The 20,633-nt window shown below is 45.3% G+C and overlaps 1 protein-coding gene across 1 annotated transcript in view; it reads left to right on the forward strand.

The window, feature by feature from the left end:
* The window catches only part of LOC120843884, a 146,720-nt gene that overhangs the window by 45,280 nt on the left and 80,807 nt on the right, over positions 1-20,633 (forward strand). The window contains exons 3-4 of the mRNA XM_040215355.2: positions 9,704-9,754; positions 11,272-11,326. Of these exons, the coding sequence (XP_040071289.2) occupies positions 9,704-9,754; positions 11,272-11,326 (106 nt within the window). The remainder of the gene's footprint in view (positions 1-9,703; positions 9,755-11,271; positions 11,327-20,633) is intronic.

Here is a 20,633-nt window from a genome sequence, read left to right on the forward strand (position 1 = left end):
TGAGCAATGGCTGAAGCCAGCCTCAAACCTTCTGCTTCGATGGCATCGTTTATGATTCAGCCACCTGAACCTTTCTGCTTTACGTCATCCAATGAGTGGCCCAAGTGGAAGAAACGCTTCGAACGGTTCCGAACCGCATCAGGACTTTGCACAAAGCCTGAGGAGCACCAAATTGACGCCTTCCTTTATATAATGGGAGATCAGTCAGAGGGCGTTCTCAGCACTTTCCAGTTGTCCGCGGAGGATTCCAAGAATTTTGGCGTCGTACCGCAAAGGTTTGACAGCTACTTCATCCCAAAGCGGAACATAATTTTCGAGCGGGCACGCTTCAACATGAGATCCCAACAAGACGGAGAGTCCATTGAAGAGTTCGCAACGACACTTCATACCGTGTCGAAGGACTGCGCGACTACGGCAATCTGCGAGAGCAACTGGTGAGGGATCGCTTCGTTGTCGGCATTCAAGACTCAAAACTCTCTGCAAAGCTACAGCTTAACGCCGAACTAACGCTTCAGACAGCGCTGGAAACAGCCCGACAAGTAGAAAGCGTGCGCAAACAACAGGAGGAACTAAACCAGGATCGAAATTCGAACGTCCACAAGATTTCGTCATCGGACAAAGAAAAAACTGCTTCTACGGCCCTCAGTACAAAGAAACGCGAGGGTCCTGACGATAGAAGACAGAGGGAAAACACTCCATGCCAGCAACGTCCGCTGACCATGCCATCAGACAACCGAACACGATGCAGGTGGTGTGGGAGAGACACGCATCCACGCACTTCGTGTCCAGCGCGGTCCTAAGTATGCACAAATTGCCACAAGAAAAGACACTTCTCCGAGGTATGCCTGTCAAAAAGAGTGGACTTCGTAGAAGCTCCAGGTCCCAACGTCGGTTTCCTTGGAATAGTGACATCTCCGCAAGTTAATAGTTGGGAGGTTGATGTGTTAATCCAGTCCGAGCCAGTGAGATTTAAGATCGACACAGGCGCCGACGAAACGGTAATCCCACCAGCGGTGTTCAACAAGCTTGAACCACAGCCGCTACTGCAGAATCCACCTCGCCAACTTCGTGGACCAGACGGAAAGGCGCTAGCAATACAAGGTGTGGTACGCCTCGCAATGTCCTACAAGGACCGAGTGTCCGAGCAGAACATTTATGTTCTCCAAGACGTTACCGTACCCCTTTTAGGAAAGCCGGCTATCGAAGGGCTCCAACTACTTTCACCAATCAACAGGATCGAAACGACGGTAAACCCGAAAGTCGACTTTCCATCACTGTTCGCAGGGTTGGGAACATTCCCTGGGGAATATCACCTGCAGCTCCAGGAGAACGCGAAACCGTTTGCTCTAAGCTCGCCACGTCGTGTCCCGATCCCACTATACGAAAAGACGAAGCAAGAACTTCAACGTATGGAGGACATCGGTGTCATCTCCCCTGTCAGTGACCCAACCGAATGGTGCGCACCCATGGTGATCGTACCAAAGCGGACTGGAGCAGTGCGCATATGCGTTGACTTCACAGAATGAAATCGCTATGTCTTGAGAGAGTGGCATCCCATTCCGTCCGTCGAACATACTCTTGGCCTTCTTCAGGGCGCGAAAATCTTCTCGAAACTCGACGCTAACTCCGGGTTTTGGCAGATTCCCCTGAGCGACGAAAGCAAGAAATTCACCACGTTCATCACACCTTTCGGCAGATTTTGTTTCAACCGACTCCCATTCGGGATCTCATCTGCTCCAGAACATTTCCAAAAACAACTGTCAAGCATCCTTGAAGGACTCAGCGGTGTCGTATGCCTCATGGACGATGTTCTGATTTGGGGATCCTGCAAAAAAGAACACGACGAAAGACTCCGTAACGTCCTTGAAAAGATCTGCAGTGCAGGAATCACTCTCAACAAGGACAAATGCTTGTTTGGTGTACAGGAACTCACGTTTCTTGGTCACCGAATAGACAGCCTAGGAATTCGACCCGACATTTCAAAACTCAAGGCTGTTATGGATATGCCACCGCCTACATCAAGAACAGAGCTACAGAGGGTCCTCGGAATAGCGACCTATGTGGCTCGGTTCGTAGCCAACTTCGCCGAAATCCTGCAGCCACTAACTGCGATGCTCTCAAAGAAGCAAGAGTTCGTCTGGGGACCAGTCCAGCAAAACGCATTTGACAGATGGAAAGCTGTCTTATCATCTGAACCAGTACTGGGCATCTACGATGCCAACAAAGAAACGGTAGTGACCGCAGATGCCTCATCGTATGGACTTGGCGCCATTCTCCGTCAACGACAAGACAACGGGGTTCCAAGTCATCGCCTATGCCTCGAGACTGCTGACAGATACAGAAAAACACTACGCGCAAATAGAGAAAGAGGGCCTCGCGTCAGTGTGGGCGTGCGAAAAGTTCAGCGACTACCTCGTCGGGAAAACATTCAAATTAGAGACTGACCACAAGCCTCTCGTGAGTCTATTTTCTTCCAAGTCTTTAAACGATCTCACTCCACGACTTCAGCGAATGCGCATGCGTATGATGAGATACACGTACGAGATAACATACGTTCCAGGAAAGCAGCTCATGGCCGCAGACACGCTCTCAAGAGCACCTCTTCCCCTAAAAGAGTCGTCTGAACTGGAAGAAGAGGTTGAAGCATTCGTCCAATTTGTAAGGTCAACCGTTCCGGCTGTCAGTTCCAGCCTCCAGTGGCTCATCGACAGCCAGGAAAAGGATCCGGTTTGTCAGCAAATAAGATACTATTGCAAGAATACATGGCCCTCCCGGCGTGACCTCAACAACGAAGTTAAGCCTTTCTACCCATTTCGCCATCAGTTCACCTTTGAAGACGACTTGCTTATGTTCACAGCAAGGATCCTTGTGCCAACATCTTGCAGATCGGAAATTTTGCGTCTTCTTCACGAGGGACACTTTGGCATCGAAAAGACCCAGGCGCGAGCTAAAGAGACGTTGTGGTGGCCAGGAATGATGAAAGAAATTGAAGAAAAAGTTAAGAGCTGTCATTTTTGCATCGAAGGATCAACAAATAGAAAGATGCCGCTTAAACCCACCGAACTCCCCGAGAGACCTTGGCAACGGATCGCAATGGATTTATTCTACCAGAAGGGGCAGTGGTGGTTGATCGTGACCGACTATTTCTCAAGATATCCAGAGATCGCCCGCCTGGAGAATACGACCGCACAAGTCGTAGTGAACCATTGCAAGAGTATCTTTGCACGACACGGTATTCCAGAAGTTGTCGTCTCGGACAATGGCCCGCAGTTTTCACGAGTGCCAACCTCAGAATTCGCCACTTTTGCTAGAGAATACGGCTTCCAACATATAACCTCGAGCCCTCACTATCCACTAAGCAATGGACTTGCGGAAGCTGCAGTGAAAATAATAAAGAGCTCCATGAATAAGACAAGAGACCCATATGAGACCCTGCTGTCTTATCGAACATGTGGTCGGATTGCCTTGCTGCATACCCGACCCGGAGGAATAACACGGAGCCAACGGTTTCAACAACAAGAAACTACATTTAATTGGACATGGACAAGACGACTAACAATACCGGCGCTGCCGGAGTCCAGGCAGCGACTCTCCGTGCGCCGCCTCTGATCTGCCTTATCAAGGCGGCGCATCCGATGTGCGCGTGGCTGGCGTGACGTCGCCGCCACGCGGGAAAAGTTCGGCTTGAGCCTCGCAGTCGGGCAACTTGGCTTGGGAGCCGCCAGGGTGCCCACACTTCCCCCCCCCTCAAGCTTCGTCCGGCATGTCGATGACGGAGACCTTGTGGGCGTCAGGGGGTGGATGGCGCTGTTGGGCGGACTGACGTTGTAAGTCCGGTCGGTGCCTGCTGGACGAGCGCGGCGGCTGCTGACGAGCGCGGCGGCTCGGTCAGCTCCAGCTTGTCGCTTGTTCGGGATCAGGGCTCCACCAGGTGGCTGCTTTGCACGTGGTCCTTGATCCTAGCCAGCTGCTGCTCCGTCCTGTAGAGGGTGGCCGCGGTCCACGATGAGACCGGCCGCCGTGTCGTTCAGATGGCGGGTGTGGCGACGGTTTTGTCCATGAGTCAGCTTCGTAGAAAACATAGAAGCAGACGAGATGGGACTCAGTTGAGGGCTGAGCCTGACGTTATCTTCGGACCCCTTCCAGAAAGTTTGAAATAACGGATCTGAGGTGGGCACACAATCCTCTCCCCCCTCTCTTGAAAAAGGGGCAGATCCGTGGAAGTAGAAAACTACCCCCAAAATGCGAGAGAGGCAAAGCCAAGAAAACAAAGAAAAAAAAAAGGTTCCTCTCTCTTTGGTGTCACCGACGTCGCAGGTTATACCGCCGCCTTGGTGGAGACAAGGGGGTTTCCGGAACGGGACTGCCGTCAGTGTCGTTCCGGTCCTGCGAGGAATCTTCGTCTTCTGCTTGGAAAAATCGTTTAAGGTCGGTGACATGAACAGGTCCGGTTTCCTCACTAGACTCACAGTTAACTAGTTTGTAAGTGAGTGGTGAGCACTTTTCACGCACGCGAAACGGACCTTCCCACCTGTTGGCGAGGGAGGCTGCGAAGCCTCGAGCGGCGTCACTCAGTGGGTGAGTACGCCGGAGTACAAAATCTCCCACCTCGAACTGCAAGTCACGTCGCCCCTGGTTGTACTGTTCTGCCTGCTGTACTCGGGCGACGTCGAGATTTTCTCGGGCCTCTCGAAGGTTATCGGAGAAGCGCTTTCGCAGGTCCTCTGCGAACTTCACGGAGGGGCGAAGCCTCCCCCCAGACTGTGTAGAAAGGAGACTGTTAAAAAGCGGGAATGCGAGCTCCTTGCCGAAATTTAATTGGGCAGGAGTGAGACCCGTTGACCGATTAGTGGTTGTACGGGTTGCGAATGCCAGCGCGGGCAGTTTCGCGTCCCAGTCCTTGTGGCGCTCGGTGTAGGCCACTAGCATCATCTTAAGGTTCCGATTTACCCTTTCCGTGATGTTTGCTTGCGGGTGGTACGGGGAAGTTCTTTTGTGCTTGATTCCCAGCACCGCGCATGCGTCCACAAACACCTTACTCGTGAGATAGGAGGCATTATCGCTTACAAGCTGTGCGGGAAAGCCAAACCTAGCGAATGTTTCGAGTAGACACTCCCAGATTTTTTGCGAATCTAGCTTCCGCAAAGGGAATAACTCGACCCACTTCGTGAAGTGGTCGGTTACCACGAATAGGTACTGATTGCCACGGGTACTACGTGGGAAGGGGCCCATGACGTCACAGCAACAAATCTGCCAAGGGCTCTGACTCGCGATTGGTTGCATGAGACCGGGGGCCTGACCACCACGTGGTTTTGCCTTCTGGCACACCGAGCAGCTACGAGCATATCGGAGCACATCCTGCCTCATGCCTGGCCAGGTAGCAATTTGGGATAACTTTTCGTAAGTCTTGCTCCCACTGCTGTGTCCTGCCAAGGCAGAGTCATGCATGTATCGGATGAAAAGCTTACGTAGCTTGCGAGGTATCACGGTCCGGAACGCCGAGCCATCCGGATCGTCGTCGGCCTGGGGGATGTAGCGCAGCAGGAGGCCGTCGTCGCTCATCATGTAGGAGTCGAACTCCTCGTCACTTGGGCGGTCGACTGGACCTCTTGCTGCCAGCCAAGCGGACACGCGTTGGCAGAGTCCGTCATCCAGCTGCGCCTTGCGAAGCTCCTCGCGGCTCACCAATGTACCCCACCGTGAATCTGGGGATCCTCGTGTAGTGGCCGCGACGGTCACCAAGCCATGGGTATCCTGCGAGTGTTCCTCGGGAAGCGGAGCACGAGAGAGCGCATCAGCAACTTTGTTAGTTGACCCCGGGCGGTACACAATGGAATAGTCGTACTGTTGTAGCGTAAGCGCCCAACGAGCAATACGCCCAGCTGGATTCTTAAGTCCCCTTAGCCATGATAGCGCTAAGTGATCAGATTGAATCTGGAACGTTGCGCCATCTAGGTACATATCAAATCGCTTCAAAGCATGAATAATGGCGAGACAATAAATTGTGGTCGGATTGCCAAATAAAGGCAATCCGACCACAATGGCCCCACGTTGGGCGCCATTGTGGTCGGATTGCCTTGCTGCATACCCGACCCGGAGGAATAACACGGAGCCAACGGTTTCAACAACAAGAAACTACATTTAATTGGACATGGACAAGACGACTAACATTGCTACCGGCGCTGCCGGAGTCCAGGCAGCGACTCTCCGTGCGCCGCCTCTGATCTGCCTTATCAAGGCGGCGCATCCGATGTGCGCGTGGCTGGCGTGACGTCGCCGCCACGCGGGAAAAGTTCGGCTTGAGCCTCGCAGTCGGGCAACTTGGCTTGGGAGCCGCCAGGGTGCCCACAAACAACACCCCTGAAAAACGGGTACAGCCCAGCCGAGCTACTTATGGGACGCCGACTGCGGTCAAAGCTTCCCATCCCGAACAGACTGCTGAGGCCAACAGCTCCAAACCTAGAGCAGCTCGCGAAGTTTGAAACAAGCTACCGGCTCAAGCAACGGTCGGCTTACGACAAACACCATGGTGTTCGCCATCTGCCCGACATAGTCGATGGAACAGACGTATGGGTTGTCGATCTCCAAAGGAAGTGAACGGTGCAGTGCCCAACATCAGAGCCACGCTCATATCTCGTTGACACCGGCCAAAGCGTCGTGCGAAGAAATCGTACACATCTCGTACCATACACCAATGAGACCACTCAGACCTTCACGAATTTTGCGGCTCCTGCCGATAGTGATGGTCAAGAAGTACCGTGCGAGGACGCATCACATCCTCACACAAGGACGGGACGCTGCATTAGACGTCCTTCTCGATACTTAGATGACTGATCATTCCCAAGGGGAGGGGGATGTGTGGTAGCGACTGGCCATGGGTGTGGTCAGAGCGAACCAGGTGCGTGTGAAGATGATGTGCTCTCGCTTGCACGGGGCACGAGACTGAGAGCTGGACTCGCACGAGACAGGGTCTGGACTCGATCGAAGCAGGGACCAGTTATGCTGATGTAAATAAGAGGAATTACATAAAACACATCACAAGGTGAAACACAGTAGGCAGAGACTAAAGTCAAAGGAAATGAGCGGGAATCCGCTAGCTTGCTTGTAACCCTAACCCACTTGAATGTAAAACATATAACACAGAAAACAAGCATCGGAACTAAGACCAAGTAAAAGGCGGACCTACACGTAAAAATGCAGTATAAAAAGACAAGCGTCGGAGCAAGTGCAAGAGGAGAAGAGGAAAGTGAATCTCGCTTTGTTTTAATGCTGAAGATTTCGCACTTCAAAGGAGTGCGCGTGGATGAACGTGGAAGGCAACAGGCCGCTTGCTAAACAACGCTCCTCGAACTATAGACGCTTTTCAACAGCTGTTCATGGGCGCCGCCATAAGTGACCTTCAGTTTTTGTTTCCTTTTATTTTGATCACTTCCCTCCATCATTGCCCCAGCAGGACAGGCTATTGCCATGTTAGATTCGACTGTGTCCTTCTCCCCAGCAATTGCCTTTGTGGAGGCTCCTCAAAGCGCGCTTCAGTGGCTTGGTATCTCGGTAAGACAAGAGAAGGTCAGTAATGGCGGCTGCAATATAGCTCGTGTGCAAAGCGTCTATAAGAAAACAATAACTGATCATCTTTCGGCGGCGCGCGAGTCAACGAGTTATCAGAGCTCTGCGAGGTATGAGTCGTCCCCCGCTCCCAGATCTCAGTCTGTGCGCGCGTGTATTCTCCGTGCCTTCGTTTCTTTTGCTTGGTTTCTTGTTTCGCTCGCTCTCGTGTAACGCCAGTAAAGCCCGTCGCCTGCGCGAAAGGCGCCACCGCCAGACAGGACGAATCTCGACTTCACGCCATGTTGGTTTATTGTTCAAAATGATGATGATGATAGCTACTTCTTGTAACGACCCCCCTCTCATTTGTTGTGCCATTGGACATCCATTTCGGGCTGAGGTTAAGTTGTCACTCCGGCGTCTTCTTTATGATAACCGATTTACCTCACAATTTGCTAAACACAACCAACAAACATCGCTGAAATTCGATGTTTGTATCCCGAACATTAGGCCAAAGTAATATTTTTTTCGCAAAGTTATTGAATATATAATTTTCGTCACCATCATTTGTTTTCTTTAAGTGAAAGTTTTTACCGGTAACAAAGAAAAACGGATGCCAGCGGCTGGCAGGAGGTTCACTCTTTGAACTGTATAATTTGTTCCCAACTGATTACAAGCACTTTCATGGTGTTCAATGACTGCTTTGGAAGCTCGCTCCAGTAGCCGCGCAGTAGCACGAAACAAATGCTCGGCGTAGTCCATGTTTTGACTGCCTGCTCGACTGGCAAGCCTGCCTGCCACCGATGTCACGGCACTGAAAAGCACCGATATATTGGAATGTTGGTTTTGGCATCAGCTTAATTGACTAATTTGACAATAACTACTCTGAAATTCGCGAAGATAAATAGCGTACCGGAAAGGATGAAGGCGGGGGTTCAGATAATATAGTTAGTTGGGGTAGCACGAAAAATCGCCGGAGTGCTCCTTGAAAGCACGGATCCCACGGCGGTCATCTTGAATTGCCACGAAAGTGTTTTTAATTCGTTAAAACAAATATAAAAATGCACTCTCGAAAGTAGCTTTACTAACACATTTCAGATGTTCTTCGGGATTCTCTGCAAGCTATTAAAGTCGTAGGTTAACTAGGTAATCATATAAATAACGAATAACTATTTCCTCGTGCTTTAAATTTTTTTCTCCCAATATTACGAATCAATGGATCATTATTTATACCACGCGCGTAGTATTATAATAAACAAGTGAATGAGAGGTGTTTCTTTTCAAAATGATCGTTTTAAAGTGTGGGGGATTTTTTCTATAAGAATTATGGTGGTACAAAATAGTTTTTTTCTTAAAACACAATTGGACACGAAATTTCCAGAAAAGTTCTCGTGCACTTTTTTTTAATTTTAAGGCTGAGTACGCGGCGTAAAAGTATCGCCCTCTCATCGCAATTATTGCGGGAGAAAAATAAAGAAGCAAGTGGCAAAATTTACTCGACAAATACTTAATGAAATAATTAAGCTACGACTATAATATAATAGCTCGTTCTCGAATCCCCGAGAGCACGGGGAACATGTTTTAAAAAGAAGTTACCTTCGACTACGTTTTTTTTAGATTTCTTCTCGATAAATTAAAAACCGTTTTGTACCCATTCAAGATGGCCTCCGTGGGCTCTTCAAATCAATCGTAATTGTACCCGATCTCGGATGCGCGTGTAGAGGCCTGTCCCGCGGGACCCTACCTTTGGGTGTAGGATACTTCCCTCGATACAACCGTATCAACGTTACTAGAAGACCTCAGTTGTGGAACTCCTGCGGGAGTTGTGGAGCTCCTCACTAACTTCAGTCCGCCTCCCATCGTTTGAATCGCCATTATAGATTTTCGTTTTATAAACGCGTGTTCTATAGAGCAGACCTTAAACTCCATCTAGACGCTGTGCTTCCAGACGTACGTATTCCATAGACCCCAGTTACCAGAAGAGCCGTCCGGCACGTCGAGCGACGGGAGGCGAGGGGTGGTGAGTGAGGGGGGTACTGTTCGTGCAAGCTGCATCTATGAGCAGTTCCGCAACTGAGTTAATCTAGTAACGTTGAACCGTATACGTGTGACAGTGAGACGAGGGCTCGAGCGTCGTCGCTTTTCCTCGTGCACGCAGAGAAAGGACGCTGAAGCTGCTGCGCGCCAAGTGTACGCTGCTCGAATCACGGTAAGATGACCCCTTTGAACGCTTCCTGCATCGCAGTCCTTTTCCATTCCGTTTCCGAGCGCAATCCTCGCTGCAATCGGATGGATCGAGCAGCGCCAAAAGTTTGTTATCACGCCGCTCATCGTCTTTGCGCGCTTGTTATCACCTACTAAACCAGTCTCGGATAGTGAATACTGTCGAGACCGGTTATAATGAAGTCGGTTATAAGGAAATAGCGGCTACAGCGAAGCAATCACGATTTCCCATTTTCTTTTGCACTTCTTTCTAAGCGAAGTCGGTTATAACGAAATAGCGGATATAGCGAAGATTACCGTTGACTTCGTTATAGCCGGTCTCGACAGCACGCCGTGATGCTACGCTTGTTTTCTGTGCCTGATTGACTTAACTGGCGATAGCAAACTGCAAAGAGCGCCGTGGCGATCCACCGCTGCGTGATTAGCTACGTCGGATCATAGCTTCGGCTGTGGGCGGTCTTTAAGAAATCCAAACTTTTCGTGTTCATGATAAGTAACGCACGATCTTTCCACGAGCCAGCAGCCGCCGGTGTGCGCGAGCACACGCGACGATATTGACGTCGTAGTCCTCCATTCGCGCTTAAGATGACAGTGAAAAGTGTGGGCTCCTTCCTGCATGAGGAGAGTTAAGCCTGGTTCAGACAGTTGCGTTTGACTGCGTTTGACTGCGTTGCGGCAGCGAGAAACCAGGACATCCCTGCTACTTATATCGCGTGCTAAGATGATTCTTTGAATTGGATTGCACGCTTCACACGAAGCACAGATGTGCCGGTGACTCGCTTTCGGTTCTCGACGCAACGCAGTCAAACGCACTCAAACGCAAGTGTCTGAACCGGCCTTAACTACACACTCAGGAAGAAAGGGTATGTTCTTAGGTTCCTTGTCCCATATAAAACACCCCACAACTTCATTTCGACTAACAGCACGCTGGCGTCGAACCGACCGTGTCAACTTCCACGAGCGGCTTGATAGCCGAGTGGTAGAACTTATTAACGTAGCTAATGTACGTGTTAATGACTGCAAAAATAAATAAATAAATAAAATAAATAAATAAATAAATAATCGGGGTTTTCGTGGCCCCACTGCAAAAGCTAAGTGTTTTTGTTTTTCTGTAGTCTTTGATACGTAGCTTAATAAGTTATATTGTCACGAAGGACAAGGGATGAGGCGACGAAAGCCGAAGTAAACTAAACGTTTAATGGGGCGAGCTTGTGTGGGGGCAAAAAACGGGTCAGAGCGCCTCCTGTAGTTCGATCTCCTGCCCAATAAGTTTAACTTATCTTTAAACATTTTTCTAGTTCGACTGATTATGTGAGTAACAAATAAATGTATTCCATCGCGTTCCATTCTATGAATTCCGTCACTTCAAAATAAGCTGTTACATTTCATACGTGCGTTTCATTTCACTGGACTCGACACGTAGACGTTGTAGCCCCTTAAACTTGCGGCCATGTTGTATACAAAATCTTCCCGTTTTTTGTTGTTTTTTTGTTTCGTTTTCAGAGGGGAGTCAAGTCGCTCTGCTACCGGCGGGAGTCCCTCATTGCCAGGAGAACAGGTAGGCAAAGATTCCAGGTCGTGTTCGCACGGCGTCATTGCCCGGCCTTTCCCGCGGCGTGTTGTGGCCACCTAGAAAACAAGGCCTGCTGCTTTCCCTTCCATACGTCATCACTAGTGGATCCACGGAGCGCCGCCTAGCCAGATTTGACGCCAGCGCGTCTTGCAGTGTCTCACAACGAGCGCGACGCTAGCAAGTTTCAAGACGCATGCCTCTGCCGCTATGCGGCGTACTCTCGTGGAGCTTCAGCGTTCGTTGCTGCTTGGGGATCTACTAACGATGACGCAATGCTCAGGCTTTTTCTTCTATTGGTCGTGGCAGTACCAAGACGAGGCGTCATCGTTAGTGGATCTCCGACCCGCTCCAAGCTGCAATCACGCAAAAGCTTGACGGGAGTATACGGCAAACCGTCTTGAGACTTCATTAGGATTGTGCGAATATTCGAAATATTGAATAGTAGTTTCGAATAATACGCTATTCGATATTCGCTTCCAGACGAACTGCTCTATGCGCATTTTTTGAAGCGTTGATTTCCGCGTTACTACCCGCGTTAAAGGCGGGCGCTCAAAATTTTCTTCAGCGTGGCAGAAATTCCCCCTCTTTTCTTTTTTTCCTCCTCCCCTTCCCTCCTATATTTTTCTCCTCGCTTTTTTACGGCCTTCTCACACGAGTGCTAATGGGCTTACCGGCCCCCCGACAAAATCTCTGTAGCCCATCAAGGTTCTCTGCTTCAATCCCAAGCATCAGCGATTAGTTAGGCAGCCTGGACATGAGCTCGGAAGTGTTCGGGCTGGCTCGCGTTTCTCTTTTTTTTTTTCTTTTTTTTTTGCTCTTTTTCTGCAGCTCTAAAACACACTCAGATAGTCAACACCAACTAGCCCAACAACAAGTTCTTTTACATTCAGATACTTCCGCGTGGGCCACATACGCTACAACACCGTATACGGTATATTTATCTCGAGTGAACGGAACTTGAACATCACAGCAGAAGGAAAAAAAGATGGGTATTTTTATCTGAACTTTGAACTCTACCCAGAGAGTTAAAAATTGGTCGTTCTAACAACGGCACACTGAAGAGTGATTGTATCACTATTATGTTTTTGTTTTTTTGTTTTTTGTACAAACTAGTAATCATGAGTAATTACAAGTCAAATATATTGCAGTCAGAGGGACACAGTCTGACCATTTCTGGGGCATAATATATAGGTTCGCACTACAGGTGTTTTCTAGAGTGACGGCCGCCTCGTTGAAGCTACTAAGAAGAGTAAAAACAAACTTCTATAAAAAGTGAAACGGTTTATGGTATATTTCATCTATCTTCAGCCTTTGAAAAACATTTCTTCGTGGCCAAACGTGCATTTAGTTCCTGTCAACAAATGTAACTGAAAACTCGACAGCCGACAAATATCTTGCGTATCAGCAAAGAGAACGGGAAACACGGAGATTGAACCGCAATATCACAATTTTCTTCACGTAATATAGTGCAACTAGCAATAGCAGCATATTATGCCATTTATTAAAAGACAGGAGGTATTGCGAAGTTTTCATTCTCTTCTTTTCCCATTTGTTCGCTGATTAAGAAATGGAATGCCCAGATAGCCTCTGCAGCCCTTGCATCATAATTGTTCGGGGCTGTGTCAGGGTGGGCGAAGGCCAGCGACCATCTCCAAAAAAACCCCAGGAGTTCGGAAGGAGTACTACCGCGAGTTTTGGGGCTGCTTGACTAATTTAGGCGTCTGGCGTTGCCCGGCCTAGTTAGAAAAGAAGCGGAACAGCGGCCAGCTCAACGTTGTCACCAAGCGGGAAATCATGCCGAAATGTGTCCTTGAACACGTGCAAGATCTTTACCCGAACCCAGCCGGGATTCGCCACAATTCATCTATGAAAAAAAAAAAAAAACTATAAAAAGGGGTAGGCTTAAACGATTTTGCAATTTTTGAATATAGTCATACGGACAGTCCACAAGTACAGAAATAAATGCAGTAGAAATGCAGAGCTCTATTGTGGTCTTTATGTCGATACTTGTCTTTCGTGATGTACGCGGATTAAAATAAATTCTGCAATATCTGTAGATTATGCCTGGTTATGTTGTCGCTAAAAGAAAAGTAATCAAGCAAGTTCGGTATCGTGCCACCAATTGGTGCAAATACAATTTTATGTGGGATTCAACGTCAAAACAGTACTTCCGCGGGAAATAATGCATCCGTCGTTTTTCGTCTCCCTGAAGCTATGAACTACCGATCTCGGCTACAGGACTTTTGGGTCCACAAAATATCACGCTCAGTAGAAAATTCGCCTTTTGTACCAAAAGTACTGGAAATTATTTATTTTTCAAATAAGTCGGGTGGTGATGCGTGTTTGAGTGTAGGACGTTGACTGGGCATTGGTTTGCGCCAGGAGTGCAGTGCTTCCTTTCATGCTGCCTGCGACGATTGTTGAAATGTGAATATAGTAGAAATAAAATCAACTGACGCTCTTAGAATTATTTTAAACTTGCGCTTTCTTCAGTAATTAAGATTTTGATCGTACCTTTTATTCATTGTCGTCTTCGATGAGGGAACAACTTGCCGGGGAGGCCGCGCTGTCCGCGTACGCGGCTTGACAGATAAGGTCGCGAATGCTTTTCACGAATCTTTAAAGACCAAGCATAAAAATGAAAGACGCTTACAAATCTCTGTAACGCGAAATTAGAGAGCAGCCACTTTACGCCAATGAAACCAACTTTATGTTTTGGGCAGACGTCTTGCGAGAGTTGCAGTATTTTTAATTATGCCTCATAAATTAAATGTTTAGGACTAAGTACCAAACTTTTTTAAATGTATTAAGAACCGAAATGTCAATTGGAAAGTTCTAGAGCTCCTTGAGAAACACCCGAATTAGCTGTTTGCAACGTGATACGGCTCGCGTGGCTTCCTTCTAATCTGTAACAAAGCTTATGAAACATGACAAAATACCCCGTGATAAAGCGCCCGCCCCATCATAAACTCAATTTCGAATGTCCCGGGATTTGTTTTTATAGGCCGGAAAAAAAAAGAGATGCATGCAAGACGTGTGCCTCACGCTTTATTTATATCAGAAGACAACTGCCCTCTGTTTTATATACAGCGTTGGTTTTTTTTTTTGTTTTTTTTTTCACCTACTAGATATAAGAAAAAATGTGCAAATTAACGTTTTGTGGGTGTGAGCTATACTGCCAGGTGAAGATTGGGTTCAAGAAAGAACGCAACAAAAACCGACTGGTTACCTAACAATTGTTAATGAACTTTTTGAATATAAAAGAAAATGGGATATTTGATTCATAAAGTGGTTGGGCATAATCGAAAACCACCAAACTGTCCAGTGAAAATTAGCGCCATTGCGATTTGTGTAGGTGAGCTATACGGCCAGGCGAGGATTAGGTTCAAGAAAGAACGCAACTAAAACCGACTGGTTACCTGACAATTGTTAATGAACTTTTTGAATATAAAAGAAAATGGGATATTTGATTCATAAAGTGGTTGGGCATAATCGAAAACCACCAAACTGTCCAGTGAAAATTAGCGCCATTGCGATTTGTGTAGGTGAGCTATACTGCCAGGTGAAGATTGGGTTCAAGAAAGAACGCAACAAAAACCGACTGGTTACCTAACAATTGTTAATGAACTTTTTGAATATAAAAGAAAATGGGATATTTGATTCATAAAGTGGTTGGGCATAATCGAAAACCACCAAACTGTCCAGTGAAAATTAGCGCCATTGCGATTTGTGTAGGTGAGCTATACGGCCAGGCGAGGATTAGGTTCAAGAAAGAACGTAACAAAAACCGACTGGTTACCTAACAATTGTTAATGAACTTTTTGAATATAAAAGAAAATGGGATATTTGATTCATAAAGTGGTTGGGCATAATCGAAAACCACCAAACTGTCCAGTGAAAATTAGCGCCATTGCGATTTGTGTAGGTGAGCTATACGGCCAGGCGAGGATTAGGTTCAAGAAAGAACGCAACAAAAACCGACTGGTTACCTAACAATTGTTAATGAACTTTTTGAATATAAAAGAAAATGGGATATTTGATTTATAAAGTGGTTGGGCATAATCGAAAACCACCAAACTGTCCAGTGAAAATTAGCGCCATTGCGATTTGTGTAGGTGAGCTATACTGCCAGGTGAAGATTGGGTTCAAGAAAGAACGCAACTAAAACCGACTGGTTACCTAACAATTGTTAATGAACTTTTTGAATATAAAAGAAAATGGGATATTTGATTTATAAAGTGGTTGGGCATAATCGAAAACCACCAAACTGTCCAGTGAAAATTAGCGCCATTGCGATTTGTGTAGGTGAGCTATACGGCCAGGCGAGGATTAGGTTCAAGAAAGAACGCAACTAAAACCGACTGGTTACCTAACAATTGTTAATGAACTTTTTGAATATAAAAGAAAATGGGATATTTGATTCATAAAGTGGTTGGGCATAATCGAAAACCACCAAACTGTCCAGTGAAAATTAGCGCCATTGCGATTTGTGTAGGTGAGCTATACTGCCAGGTGAAGATTGGGTTCAAGAAAGAACGCAACAAAAACCGACTGGTTACCTAACAATTGTTAATGAACTTTTTGAATATAAAAGAAAATGGGATATTTGATTCATAAAGTGGTTGGGCATAATCGAAAACCACCAAACTGTCCAGTGAAAATTAGCGCCATTGCGATTTGTGTAGGTGAGCTATACGGCCAGGCGAGGATTAGGTTCAAGAAAGAACGTAACAAAAACCGACTGGTTACCTAACAATTGTTAATGAACTTTTTGAATATAAAAGAAAATGGGATATTTGATTCATAAAGTGGTTGGGCATAATCGAAAACCACCAAACTGTCCAGTGAAAATTAGCGCCATTGCGATTTGTGTAGGTGAGCTATACGGCCAGGCGAGGATTAGGTTCAAGAAAGAACGCAACAAAAACCGACTGGTTACCTAACAATTGTTAATGAACTTTTTGAATATAAAAGAAAATGGGATATTTGATTCATAAAGTGGTTGGGCATAATCGAAAACCACCAAACTGTCCAGTGAAAATTAGCGCCATTGCGATTTGTGTAGGTGAGCTATACGGCCAGGCGAGGATTAGGTTCAAGAAAGAACGCAACTAAAACCGACTGGTTACCTAACAATTGTTAATGAACTTTTTGAATATAAAAGAAAATGGGATATTTGATTCATAAAGTGGTTGGGCATAATCGAAAACCACCAAACTGTCCAGTGAAAATTAGCGCCATTGCGATTTGTGTAGGTGAGCTATACTGCCAGGTGAAGATTGGGTTCAAGAAAGAACGCAACAAAAACCGACTGGTTACCTAACAATTGTTAATGAACTTTTTGAATATAAAAGAAAATGGGATATTTGATTCATAAAGTGGTTGGGCATAATCGAAAACCACCAAACTGTCCAGTGAAAATTAGCGCCATTGCGATTTGTGTAGGTGAGCTATACGGCCAGGCGAGGATTAGGTTCAAGAAAGAACGTAACAAAAACCGACTGGTTACCTAACAATTGTTAATGAACTTTTTGAATATAAAAGAAAATGGGATATTTGATTCATAAAGTGGTTGGGCATAATCGAAAACCACCAAACTGTCCAGTGAAAATTAGCGCCATTGCGATTTGTGTAGGTGAGCTATACGGCCAGGCGAGGATTAGGTTCAAGAAAGAACGCAACAAAAACCGACTGGTTACCTAACAATTGTTAATGAACTTTTTGAATATAAAAGAAAATGGGATATTTGATTCATAAAGTGGTTGGGCATAATCGAAAACCACCAAACTGTCCAGTGAAAATTAGCGCCATTGCGATTTGTGTAGGTGAGCTATACGGCCAGGCGAGGATTAGGTTCAAGAAAGAACGCAACTAAAACCGACTGGTTACCTAACAATTGTTAATGAACTTTTTGAATATAAAAGAAAATGGGATATTTGATTCATAAAGTGGTTGGGCATAATCGAAAACCACCAAACTGTCCAGTGAAAATTAGCGCCATTGCGATTTGTGTAGGTGAGCTATACTGCCAGGTGAAGATTGGGTTCAAGAAAGAACGCAACAAAAACCGACTGGTTACCTAACAATTGTTAATGAACTTTTTGAATATAAAAGAAAATGGGATATTTGATTCATAAAGTGGTTGGGCATAATCGAAAACCACCAAACTGTCCAGTGAAAATTAGCGCCATTGCGATTTGTGTAGGTGAGCTATACGGCCAGGCGAGGATTAGGTTCAAGAAAGAACGTAACAAAAACCGACTGGTTACCTAACAATTGTTAATGAACTTTTTGAATATAAAAGAAAATGGGATATTTGATTCATAAAGTGGTTGGGCATAATCGAAAACCACCAAACTGTCCAGTGAAAATTAGCGCCATTGCGATTTGTGTAGGTGAGCTATACTGCCAGGTGAAGATTGGGTTCAAGAAAGAACGCAACAAAAACCGACTGGTTACCTAACAATTGTTAATGAACTTTTTGAATATAAAAGAAAATGGGATATTTGATTCATAAAGTGGTTGGGCATAATCGAAAACCACCAAACTGTCCAGTGAAAATTAGCGCCATTGCGATTTGTGTAGGTGAGCTATACTGCCAGGTGAAGATTGGGTTCAAGAAAGAACGCAACAAAAACCGACTGGTTACCTAACAATTGTTAATGAACTTTTTGAATATAAAAGAAAATGGGATATTTGATTCATAAAGTGGTTGGGCATAATCGAAAACCACCAAACTGTCCAGTGAAAATTAGCGCCATTGCGATTTGTGTAGGTGAGCTATACGGCCAGGCGAGGATTAGGTTCAAGAAAGAACGTAACAAAAACCGACTGGTTACCTAACAATTGTTAATGAACTTTTTGAATATAAAAGAAAATGGGATATTTGATTCATAAAGTGGTTGGGCATAATCGAAAACCGCCAAACTGTCCAGTGAAAATTAGCGCCATTGCGATTTGTGTAGGTGAGCTATACTGCCAGGTGAAGATTGGGTTCAAGAAAGAACGCAACAAAAACCGACTGGTTACCTAACAATTGTTAATGAACTTTTTGAATATAAAAGAAAATGGGATATTTGATTCATAAAGTGGTTGGGCATAATCGAAAACCACCAAACTGTCCAGTGAAAATTAGCGCCATTGCGATTTGTGTAGGTGAGCTATACTGCCAGGTGAAGATTGGGTTCAAGAAAGAACGCAACAAAAACCGACTGGTTACCTAACAATTGTTAATGAACTTTTTGAATATAAAAGAAAATGGGATATTTGATTCATAAAGTGGTTGGGCATAATCGAAAACCACCAAACTGTCCAGTGAAAATTAGCGCCATTGCGATTTGTGTAGGTGAGCTATACGGCCAGGCGAGGATTAGGTTCAAGAAAGAACGCAACTAAAACCGACTGGTTACCTAACAATTGTTAATGAACTTTTTGAATATAAAAGAAAATGGGATATTTGATTCATAAAGTGGTTGGGCATAATCGAAAACCACCAAACTGTCCAGTGAAAATTAGCGCCATTGCGATTTGTGTAGGTGAGCTATACTGCCAGGTGAAGATTGGGTTCAAGAAAGAACGCAACAAAAACCGACTGGTTACCTAACAATTGTTAATGAACTTTTTGAATATAAAAGAAAATGGGATATTTGATTCATAAAGTGGTTGGGCATAATCGAAAACCACCAAACTGTCCAGTGAAAATTAGCGCCATTGCGATTTGTGTAGGTGAGCTATACGGCCAGGCGAGGATTAGGTTCAAGAAAGAACGTAACAAAAACCGACTGGTTACCTAACAATTGTTAATGAACTTTTTGAATATAAAAGAAAATGGGATATTTGATTCATAAAGTGGTTGGGCATAATCGAAAACCACCAAACTGTCCAGTGAAAATTAGCGCCATTGCGATTTGTGTAGGTGAGCTATACGGCCAGGCGAGGATTAGGTTCAAGAAAGAACGCAACAAAAACCGACTGGTTACCTAACAATTGTTAATGAACTTTTTGAATATAAAAGAAAATGGGATATTTGATTCATAAAGTGGTTGGGCATAATCGAAAACCACCAAACTGTCCAGTGAAAATTAGCGCCATTGCGATTTGTGTAGGTGAGCTATACGGCCAGGCGAGGATTAGGTTCAAGAAAGAACGCAACTAAAACCGACTGGTTACCTAACAATTGTTAATGAACTTTTTGAATATAAAAGAAAATGGGATATTTGATTCATAAAGTGGTTGGGCATAATCGAAAACCACCAAACTGTCCAGTGAAAATTAGCGCCATTGCGATTTGTGTAGGTGAGCTATACTGCCAGGTGAAGATTGGGTTCAAGAAAGAACGCAACAAAAACCGACTGGTTACCTAACAATTGTTAATGAACTTTTTGAATATAAAAGAAAATGGGATATTTGATTCATAAAGTGGTTGGGCATAATCGAAAACCACCAAACTGTCCAGTGAAAATTAGCGCCATTGCGATTTGTGTAGGTGAGCTATACGGCCAGGCGAGGATTAGGTTCAAGAAAGAACGTAACAAAAACCGACTGGTTACCTAACAATTGTTAATGAACTTTTTGAATATAAAAGAAAATGGGATATTTGATTCATAAAGTGGTTGGGCATAATCGAAAACCACCAAACTGTCCAGTGAAAATTAGCGCCATTGCGATTTGTGTAGGTGAGCTATACTGCCAGGTGAAGATTGGGTTCAAGAAAGAACGCAACAAAAACCGACTGGTTACCTAACAATTGTTAATGAACTTTTTGAATATAAAAGAAAATGGGATATTTGATTCATAAAGTGGTTGGGCATAATCGAAAACCACCAAACTGTCCAGTGAAAATTAGCGCCATTGCGATTTGTGTAGGTGAGCTATACTGCCAGGTGAAGATTGGGTTCAAGAAAGAACGCAACAAAAACCGACTGGTTACCTAACAATTGTTAATGAACTTTTTGAATATAAAAGAAAATGGGATATTTGATTCATAAAGTGGTTGGGCATAATCGAAAACCACCAAACTGTCCAGTGAAAATTAGCGCCATTGCGATTTGTGTAGGTGAGCTATACTGCCAGGTGAAGATTGGGTTCAAGAAAGAACGCAACAAAAACCGACTGGTTACCTAACAATTGTTAATGAACTTTTTGAATATAAAAGAAAATGGGATATTTGATTCATAAAGTGGTTGGGCATAATCGAAAACCACCAAACTGTCCAGTGAAAATTAGCGCCATTGCGATTTGTGTAGGTGAGCTATACGGCCAGGCGAGGATTAGGTTCAAGAAAGAACGCAAC

The sequence above is a fragment of the Ixodes scapularis genome, unplaced genomic scaffold (assembly GCF_016920785.2).
Source record: "Ixodes scapularis isolate PalLabHiFi unplaced genomic scaffold, ASM1692078v2 ptg000020l_1___fragment_1__unscaffolded, whole genome shotgun sequence".
Classification (NCBI taxonomy): domain Eukaryota; kingdom Metazoa; phylum Arthropoda; class Arachnida; order Ixodida; family Ixodidae; genus Ixodes; species Ixodes scapularis.